The 10931-nt window shown below is 37.0% G+C and overlaps 1 protein-coding gene across 6 annotated transcripts; it reads right to left on the bottom strand.

Annotated features, from left to right (window-relative positions):
• Nucleotides 1-175: 175 nt before the first annotated feature.
• Nucleotides 176-10108, bottom strand: LOC103997013 (ribosome biogenesis ATPase RIX7). Of its 6 annotated transcripts, none has more exons than XM_065168403.1 (17): nt 9987-10102; nt 9636-9893; nt 8213-8334; nt 8027-8115; nt 7912-7947; nt 7411-7504; nt 5994-6036; nt 5804-5904; nt 4163-4227; nt 3500-3996; nt 3335-3419; nt 3101-3241; nt 1546-2120; nt 1317-1452; nt 1177-1245; nt 683-811; nt 176-535 (listed from the first exon to the last, which is right to left on the bottom strand). In XM_065168403.1, the coding sequence occupies exons 2-17, from the start codon at nt 9854-9856 to the stop codon at nt 422-424; spliced, it is 2517 nt and encodes an 838-aa protein (XP_065024475.1). In that variant the 5' UTR covers nt 9857-9893; nt 9987-10102; the 3' UTR covers nt 176-421. The 6 variants fall into 6 exon arrangements, with proteins under 6 accessions (XP_065024475.1, XP_009416407.2, XP_065024476.1 ...); XM_009418132.3 differs by having other exon boundaries at nt 1555-2120; XM_065168404.1 differs by having other exon boundaries at nt 9636-9888; nt 9987-10077.
• Nucleotides 10109-10931: the final 823 nt, after the last annotated feature.

Genomic DNA, 10931 nt, shown 5'->3' with positions numbered 1-10931 from the left:
ATGATTTGGTTGTCATATTGGCGATCAAAAACAAACTAAACTTTTAAGTTTTAGATAATTACATAATTTTTTTGAATAGAAAACAAGATACAAGATACGAGTCTTGAATACTAAATAATTCATTTTAATTAAAAGACCCCACATACCAGAACTTGGAACACATTTGATCTTATCATTTCAATTAAAAGAGTAGAGATAAATTATAGACCGTAAAGAGAAACAAGTGTACTACAACTTGGAACACATAAATGAATATCAAATACACATACTATTACAAAAGAATTTTACACTGCAATTGATCCCTGAGGTAATATCTAACAGTGAACCACACACCAATTCCAACCTACATACAAGTGCATGACTTCTCACTTGGATCTCCTCGCTTTGCAAGAGCAATTCTATGTCTATACGCATGTATACTTCAAAGGAAATATGTTAATTGTTGTCTCTTTCTAGAGCCACCGTCCCCGTACAGATCATTCCACTGCTTCAGCTCATTCATTACAGAACCCTCGGCAGCAAAACTTGCAGCAACCTGCATGCACAGTTGACGAAATAAAATAAAAGACATCAACAGCCATATGTATGTATGTATGTATGTATATATAATGAAAAGAGAGTAGACAGTAGATCCTCTGAAAAATTGAAGATTTCTCAAGATGCAACAGAGACTTAAACTCACTTGATTCTTTGCTTGCCTCAAGTCATCCATATTTAATGGCCTCAGGGCAATTGCCGGTTGATCATCCTCGTCCCTATTTTCTGAACCCGCTGATGAACTCTCACCTTCCTCAGTTTTCTGCTTCTTCCCCTGAAACAAAAAAGATATACTACAGTTTAATAGTGTCAGGAAATTGAGGAGCAACCAGAGAGACATTGTTAATTCTGTTGGCCTTAATGAAGAAGGATACAAAATTGAAGTTGCACAGCATAAAGTTTCTTCTGGTTGCTTAGATCTAGAAAATCAAATTCATCGAAGAATACATTCATTTCTATTTGTTCTTGGGAAAGTTAAACAGGTAATTTATGATCAAGGAAAAACAAAAGGAAAATCCAATTGAAATTCTGCTGTCGGCCAAGAAGGAAATGCACAAGCCCATGGTTTGGAGGTCAACCGTGGGTTGACTTATTAGGTCAGCTCTAAAGAATACAAAAGTTCAAGAAGTACAAACTAACCAATTCCTTGGATCTTTCTCTCTGAATCAGCTCTCTAAGAGGACGATATGCTGCTGTAATGCAGAGGTTCTGCCCATAATTATCGAAAAGAATTAATGACCATATATGGTGATTCTATAACCCAAGAAAACATTACTAACCTTAAGATCACTGCCACTGTATCCCTCTGTCATGGTCGCAAGCTCCTTGTAGTCAAGCCCTTCAACCTTTTCTTTTGATAAAAGTTTCCTCAATATTGATTCCCTGCTCTCCAGGGATGGTAGTCCAACCATGATTCTGTTTAATTCAGGTGATTAGTGCAAAAAGTTGCACATCTTCTTAGGGAGTACATCCTTGTATCTTTAACAAGGGAAAGTGTAGAAACGCAACTGGACAAACCTGCGCTCAAATCTTCTGATGATTGCTTCATCAAGGTCAAAGGGTCTGTTTGTTGCTGCAAGAACAAGGATTCTTTCACCAGGCTTTGTTAAAAGTCCATCCCACCGTGTCATGAACTCATTCTTGATCTTCCTCATTGCTTCATGTTCTCCAACCCGAGTTCGCTGTCCAAGCATGCCATCAACCTCATCCACAAATATTATAGTAGGGGCAACCTTTGCAGCAAGCGTAAACAAGGCCCTAACATGCTTCTCATCTTCTCCAAACCATTTTGAAGTGATGGTGGACATAGAAACATTGATAAAACTGGCCCCAGCTTCATTTGCTATGGCCTTTGCAAGCATCGTCTTCCCAGTCCCAGGTGGCCCAAACAGTAGTATTCCTCTGCAGGGTTTCAAAAGACCTTTAAATAGGTCTGGTCGTTGAAGGGGAAGTATGATCAGCTCTTGAAGAGATTCTTTTGTTTCATCTAAGGCGCCTATATCATCGAATGTGACTCCAATTTCATTAGCTGGGATAACCTCTGGTCTGATCCGCTTTTCAAATTCATTGTCTGGAGCAACTTCCTGTGGTAAGTGGAAAGCACATAGGTTCTGTTCTTAGAATCCGATGACAGGAACAATGGTATTGTAATTTGTTTGCATTTGGCATCTATTTGAAAATGTAACTGTGATTATTGGGAAAGAAATAAGTGAAAACTAAGACTCCTTTAATAACAAAAGCTTAAGTGAATGACAATATATCCCCAAAGCAGAGAACTTGTCGCTAAAGCTTAAGTAAATAGCCATATATTTACAAAAAGCATTAAAACTAATAAAATCTGCATTAAAAAATTTGATCATCACCCATAAAAAATATTTCTTTTTGAGATTAAACTGTTGAAGAAACTACTATTTGTCAACTTCAAAGTGATATTTATTATTAAGTTATCCTTTCATGCGTGTCTACACTACTAGTTTGGACCACCAATATTTGTGCTAATGCTTTCAAGAAAATTTTTCCTATCCAATGGCTCAAAAACATTGATCACGAGAGGAACATCTGAACAATCTGAGAAATAAATGAATTGGAGTAGAATAAGGAGGTTCCATCAAGAAACATTACTACATTTGAGGCCACATGGGACTGGTCGGAGCTTAAGGAGCAAGGAGAGGAAGGAAAAGAAGACACGTTCATGTTCAGTTCTTAATTTGAGAGCTCTAAAAATAAATTTTCAATTTCTGAATGTGACATTTTATTCGAACAATAGACATCCACTAAATTACTGCTAGTTGCAGTTGGCAGCTCAATCAAAGATAACTTCCCATATGGTTTACAAGACTATATCGTTGCTCTTTCATTGAGTCCAATATCTTATTTCCTTGTATCAAGAGAAAAGCTACAAAATTTTAAGAAAATTCTTGGAAACATACTCATTAGTTCTAGCACTTTTATGTGGCCATCCTTCAATTGAATCATTTAAGCAAAACATGGAGTATTACTAAGACAGAATATCAGACAGTTTAAAGAACATAAAACTCAAGGCATATAAGCAAGGGAACCATACGGGCACTTTTATTGGAGTTAAGGTCTCCCCATCTTTCACAAGTGTCGTTGATTTCTCTGTCTCACTTTTGTTTCCAGGAAGTAAAGCTTCACCATTATTTTCAGGTTTTGTGGCAGTTCGAGCATCTTCATTTACATCTTCCTAAGAAAGAAGTGAAAAAAGAAAGAAAAGAATAAGCACCGGTGTTCATATCAGCACATCAGAGTTCCAATCCTTCATAAAAGTGTCACAGACCTCAGATTCAGCACTTGCTTCCAGCTTGAGGGTATCCTTGCCACATAGCCTACTATCTTGGAATATACTCAAGCCATGTGATAAACTGTTGCAATCATAAAAGATAAAGAATAAAGTATAAAGAACCAACGGAAAACCAACTGGATCTATCAAAGACCAACTGACCTCTTTGAAGTGATAACAAGCTTCCCATTTCTGTATTGAGGATCCTTGTTATTCATCAAATGGTAAGAAACTGCTGACACGACAATTTCCTCTATATAAGTACTAAGAACCAATATATCTGATAGGCAGATTGTGCCCAAATCGTCACACTCAAGATCATTCGCTGCAAGAACCTCTGTGATGTGATTTCTGTTGTCCTGAATCTGAATTGTTTTAGTATCTTTCTCTAGCTGGGACTTCCAGCTAACCAGATGGTTCTCATCTTCTGGAGGTTTAATCTCTATATTGTAAGGGAAAAGAGTAGTAAGTCTTGCATCTACATCTTTACAACAATTGTCAGGTTCTGACAACCTTGAACCAAGTATTATCACATGTCCTGATAGCTTTGTCAACATTTTCTGAAACAATGAATATACCCTTTCTGATCTACAGATGAAGTGTTCAACATCCCTTATGTAAAGGATAATTGGGTTACTTTTGGAGATCAAAATGAGAACCTGGACAATGGCAATAATATAGTCAACTCCTAACTTGCAGACAACCAACCTCAACAAATCCAGAAGATTCAGAATTTTGAAGTAACATAATCATTGTGCCGCATCATTTATTAAAGATAAGGCTTTTATATGGCCCCAACAGCAATAAGCATAAAGAAGAGTATACCTTATAAAGTGAATGTATAAGAATTTTCTCATCAAAGGACCAACAGCTGGATCGTTTTGGGGTGACTGAAAATTGAACATGAAAAGAAAATTCAAGACGTTAGCAATCATAAATGCGTTAAGAATAATCAATCGGATGTATTTATGCAATCAATGCTCAAGTTGAAATGATGTGAAGTTTTCGACATTCTCCAAACTCTAAAGATTCATGAATATCCATTGCTTCTTTAGAAGCATTGTAGCATTGACATATTCAAAAACATCATCTCCTCCTGGTCACATATTACAAAGACAATGAGCTAAGAAACTAATATGTCCATAAACACTTGTCACTTCTCTTTATGTAACAAAAGAATTGAAGGCATTTCTATAACATGTACATCAGTTGACTGTCCCAAGATAGCATAACTGATCCTTGTATTTCTGGGTCTACTTAATACATACAATCCTTACCAAATTTTGAAAGAATTAAGCTACACTAAGCCATTAGCCATCATGTGCTATAGTGCTACAAACAAAGATAATCCAATGATGAGTCTCATAAGCCACAGATTGGTGTCATACAAGCAAACAATTTACTCACACAGATCTTTTAGCCTTTGTTATACGTGTGGATCCTGTCCCTGTTAGTGCATATCGCATCATGCCTATGCATTGCACTCAAATATACATAGTGTAAGGCACAATGCTCAGGGCCAGTTAAGCTTACCAATGTGACATGACATGTTATTGGGCCTTTAACTTCCAGCAATAACTTGATTGGTTTTGACACAACAGCTAAATCATGTCCTTTTCAATTTTTCTCTTACCTCTCAATAAAGCAGTATTATTGAATCAAATTCAAAATGTGAGAAGAATGAACCATTCTGTATCTTATATTTACTCTTTTTTCTACTTGGGAGCATAATGTTTGAAGTTTGCGACACACCTTCAGACCTTCAGATGCCTTAAATTACTAACCAACAATCCAGATTAGCTTTTTCTATGTCCCAGATATATCTCTAAAGTTTATATTCATTATAAGTTTTTCTCTCACATATCTTCTTAGCTGCCAGGAAAATATAAAACAGTTCCACCTTAATTTCCTACTGACTTAGTCGAATAAGGTATGACAAATGTTCTCGTCTTCCATGGTGACAACTCCAAGCATTGAATAATAATTCCTCTCATATAGTGATGTAATTGTGACAACTCCAACAGGTTTCATAATTGTGACTTTAACAAGGTTGTCACACTATTTCCTGTCCTTTACACTTCAACTATCATCTGGATCAATATTCCACTCAGTAACCACTATATCCTGTATTTCTATCCCAGCTGTTATCTTATCCTAAAGAGTATTTAGGACTTCAAAGAGAATTACAACAACCTTGAATCTTACACAGGACACCACCGAATCTCAACTCAGATAACTGACATTAGAAAAGTATTCCTTTATGTTTCTGTAATAAGATCATTGGCTTAAAACAATTAGAACATAAAACTACAGATATTAATAAGCTTTCATGATACAATTTATCTTCAAATTGTTAAAGAACTCTTTTCCATCTTATCCTGTATCACTTTTAGAAATTTAGTCAATTCAACAAACACTATAGCAAAGATAGTGTTTAGCTTCTAAATATAAAACACAGTCAAATACCCATATTTCTAGAACCATGTTGTGATGTAAGGCCACCCATCTCAGCTGAGAACGAAGCAGTCTTAGGAAGCTCATTTGTGCTATTAGCATAATCTGGTCTTCTGAAAATACAAAGCACATAAAAACATGTTAGGAAAAGTCATTCTAAGTTGTCTGATCATTCTTTTCTTTCTGTTTTTTTTGTCCTTACCTTTGCCTCAGCTCCATACTGCTGCTTTGCCTACGGAACATTCCTGCAATCAGCATTAGATGTGATAAAAGCGAACATCTTTTGTCAAAACAATTATGAAAAACAAAAGATCTTGTTATTTACTTGCCAGTAAGTTATTCATTATAACAGAAAGTTGGAAAAGTAAAGCAAAATTATCTATCAGGTTGTTGCTTAACACATACTAAGTGTGCAATTTGGGACTCTTTGCTCATCAACTTTCTCCAGCTAAATCCTATTCAACAGAGTTATATCAGGACTGATTGTTTACAATGATATGTAAATAAGTAATTTATCACATGCTCACATTTTATTTTATTCCTTTAAAAGCAAAATTCTGCATTCCCCTTCCCCTTGATATCCACATCAAAAGCAGGATGCTTTACAGATGCTAAAAAATAGTAGAAACATAGAAACACAGTATGGTATACTTGTCTAGCAGTGGCTGAATCCAACATTCATATGAAATCAAAGAGATTGTTGATATGAGATGCAGTATAGGTGCTCTTGATATTACTAAAACAATTCTCTCTCTCTCTCTCTCTCTCTCTCTCTCTCTCTCTCTCTCTCTCTCTCTCTCTCTCTCTCTCTCTCTCTCTCTCTTTTATATATGTATATATACATATATTTATATGTATATATACATATATTTATATGTATATATATATATATATATATATGTATGTATGTATGTATGTATGTTTGTGTATACATATATAAGACACTCTTTTTTTTTACTTTCCGCAAAAACTTCTACTGCCTGAAGGACAAGTACCAGTGACTGATTAAATCACTAGATCTTTGTAGTTTGAACAAATGAAATACATGGGAAGACACTGACTGTTACTCCAGAATTGTAAATAACCATAAATTAACACATAGGACCTTGTTTAGATAAATAAACACTAATTCTTGTATTGAAGGATTAGATTCTAGACCCTCACATGTATGCCTTCTAAGACATTTACAAGGCAATTTGCATATACATGCTTGCCATGCATCACCTCGTAAACAACAGAAGAAAAGTTTCTATTTGGATGAAAAGCGCCCTTAGGTTCAATACTTGCCCTTGTCTCATACTTCAGAAAAAGCTTGAGGAGGCCCCCGTCGAGTTTTACCTGTCAGTTTGCTTTATCAAACCTATTGAACCTTCCATCTAGTATCATACCTCTTTAGCAAGACTAGAAGTGAAAAAACTCATCTACTTGAACATTCTATATTAGACTTTCACTAACAGATAATATATATACATGTGATCCATCATACAAAAAATATATTGTGACAAAAACAAAAGAAGTAAAAGTAGGAACCTCTCAGCCAATCATGGTAGAACAAACACAAGCTAGATCATGCAAACTGATAGAATCTTTGGTGACAGCAAATATTCTCATCTCAGTACCTTCAGATTCTTCCATGCGGAGAATGGTTGACAAAGATCCAAGTATACCAGAAAGCCTCCCCAATGTTGCTTCTGACATTGATCTCTTAACAAACTGCAGGAGGTATTGTGTGCGGTCGAGGGAATTTTTAATAATTAACAAAATAAGAATATTGCACAAAGGAATCTTGACTCATACTAATGGCAAAAAAACAATTAAGTACACAGGCATAAAAGGCATTACAATCACGTTGTAAAAATAAATCAAAGAGAAAACACGTTAAATTTGTTTTCATATTACATCTCAAAAATGGTGAGACAACATTTGCTTTCCAATTCCACCAACATGTGCACATGCTTTTTGAAGTATATAAGAATATGCATCATCTTTCTACCAGAGAAGCGAATGGTTAATGTTTCTCAGTTACATCTCCTAGAAAATTCTAATATTTTAGTTCCTGAAAGCTTTTCCTATGATAGACAAGAGGTCTTGATTACATATTTCTATCTTAGAAATCTTACCATATCTTTGTTGCAACCCCCACATTTGTTCTGAATCTGTGACCAAACACACAACGGATGATAGCGCAATCAGAAATTTGTAGGCAAACAGAAAACAATTGTTTCAAGTGCTTACCTTGATTGAGAACTCAGTCACATCTAGCAACAGAAGTTTAGCCTCGTAGTAGTGGGCGAGAGCCTTGGCTAGCATCTGCTGATAAAGCTCTTCAAAATTAAAGATCATCTTAATTAGTTACAACTCCAATTAGATAACAGTGGATAGAGATCAATTCAAAGGCCAGCAACTTGGTATAAGAACTACCTGTAGGACCTGAGAGCAAAATGGCCCGACTTGCGGGGGTAAGGTTTCGGGTGTATTTTAGGACATCTGTTTGCTTCAAGTAAACATAAGCTGCACTAGTTAATATAACTCTGGTCTGTTCGCTGTCATCAAAATCAACATCCATGTAAGAAAGACGCTATGATTGAAGACAGAGCAATGACAACTAAACACAAGCCAACTCAAAAGTAAAAGAGAGGTTGTAGAATGACATCATCTTTCCTCAATAACAGAGCCAATGAATAGCCACATGAATGATTGCTCCCAGACAGTAAATTGAAAAGTATGATGTAAATATATGATTGCTCCATTCGATGGCTTGATGGACAAAGAAGTTGTACTTCACGATTACAGAAAATAGATAATATCAGGTGCCAAACGGCTGCTTCTATTGAACAGCCAGGTCAACCTGGTGGGTTGACCTTGTCCACTTAATTATTTAACCCTCGTTAAAATTTTAAACTATTAAAATTATTCCCCTAGGAGTAAAAATGAAACGATGTAGTTGGAGGAAGAAACATGACAGCAAATATCCAGCATTAATACAAAAAAAAGGCAGAAGTTTTCTGAGCAGAGTTGCATTTAAGGAATTCAGCAAAAAATCTCATTTACAAGCCTATGGTAGAAAGGCAACCGAAAAAGAAGTATAAACAATAAAATACCCTTTACCACAATGTCATATGGCAGGAGACAACATTGACAATAATTTCATATGCCAAGAGGCCCTCAAAGTTATAGTGCTTCTGTACAACAATTCTTATAATCTGAAGCAAAAAGACGCCTGTTCTTGATTCAACATTGACATGCAACCGATGATGTATAACCCGATGCTGCCAAAATGCCAGGCTTGCAACTAAAATTCTAAAGTATATATCAGTATTCCTGTCTTCCCAAAATCTCTGCCAAATTCAATGGTGACTGGGAAACTGCTATACCCGTTCGATTATAGCATGTTAATGACTGTCCATCTGATCCAAGATCCATCTTATCCTATTTGAGATAAGCCGAAAAGGAATCGCAAGAAGAACTACGGAAGGGAGAAACCAACCGGATCGTAACCTAGTATACCACAATCGATTCCTCGTAGAGTGAGGATTTTTTTCCCAGATACAGGTCGGGGATCATCTCCTCCGTTATTAGTGGAAAAAGAATAGTGTAATAAAAAGGAACCATCAGACACTAAAGAATGGGTCATGAACACCCTGTCATCAAATGGGAAGAAGAAACCAATCATATCTATGCCCATCAAGAACATTAACAACACCCAAATCATGGGAACAAGACAATCCAAAGAAAGCAACAAAAGCTGTCATCCCAAGGCCCCCGTGATTCAAATAAGCTCGCATCTTCCAGTGGACCCGAATCAAGAACGACAAAGGAAAGCGATCGGAGTGAAAGGCTTTACCTAAGGAAGTAAGGGAATTCATCGAAGGTAACTTTGGTCTCCCTCCCATCCACGACCCGCCTCCGAAGCTCCGCCTCAACGGCCTCCTCGGTGACCCCATCGGACGACGAGCCTGCCGGCGCGGCCCACTTGCCGACTGCCTGCCCCGACGCCAAGCCGATCCCCAGCCCGACCCCGACCCCGACCCCGAGGACCGACATCAGCAAGCCCCTCTGCTCCATGTCAGAACCCAAGGAGTCCTCTTCTTCGGGACCTGACCTTTCCTCTCAAATCGACATGTAACGACGGGGTGACAAGAAGAAAGGGGAGGAGGAGTCCAATAAATCCAAGACCAGGGAGTCGCCTTCTTACCTTTTCTCGTTCCGTCTCTGTTCTTTCTTTGGGCAGAGATTTCGGAAGACTACGGCGAGCTATTTATAGGAGCAGAGGGCCGTAAGAACTCCACAGGCGTGATGAAACTAAATAGCTTTAATAATCACTGCACACACACACACACACACACATATATATATATATATATATATATATATATATATATATATATATATATATATATATATATATATATATATATATAATCAAATTCAATTAGTATATATAAATATAAGTGAAATCACAAATAATCAAATTGAATTATTCGATTAAAAAAACATAAGAGTAGGTTTTAGTTAAACATTAGAAATAATCGATGTAGCAAACTCAATTAGATTCGAATCGAGAAATATTTTGAAGTGAGATGGCTTTTCGAACACGACGGTCGCGAAGCTGGAAAAGACTAGTGGGTGGCGCGATGGAATCGTTTTGCGCGGAAAGCGGGGAAACGGCAGTCGGATTGACGTGGCCGGAGAGTATTTTGACGTGGCGTTGGCGGTAGTCCTTCTTACTGGCGTCGAAAGGTGGGTCCCGCGGGCGGCAAGCCCCGCTTGTGGCTACGAGGCACTCTCGACCTGTCAAGGCTTGACACGTCGTATTTGCAGATCCGAGGAGGAAGGTAGAACGGCGCTTTAGACACCGTAAAGGAAGCAAAATAAAGGAAAAAGGAATGTTGCTCTGTGGAAACTTCTTTTTGAGACAACTATCCCAAAGTAACTTTATCCATGTCAACATTCCATTGAATACATATTTGTCAATAGTCTTTAGCTTTTCTTTTTTGGAAAAGTTGTTTCATAAATTTGTAAGGATGTGAAAAAAATCAAACAGAAAATTTGATTCCCCAATAGTACCTAAAGTCAATCACCTACTTTTTTTTTTTTTTTCCCCCTTCTCTTTTCCTATAAGACTGATCCAATTAAATAT

This window comes from Musa acuminata, chromosome BXJ3-9 (assembly GCF_036884655.1).
Source record: "Musa acuminata AAA Group cultivar baxijiao chromosome BXJ3-9, Cavendish_Baxijiao_AAA, whole genome shotgun sequence".
Taxonomy (NCBI): domain Eukaryota; kingdom Viridiplantae; phylum Streptophyta; class Magnoliopsida; order Zingiberales; family Musaceae; genus Musa; species Musa acuminata.
This window is presented reverse-complemented; position numbering and strand designations above follow the sequence as displayed.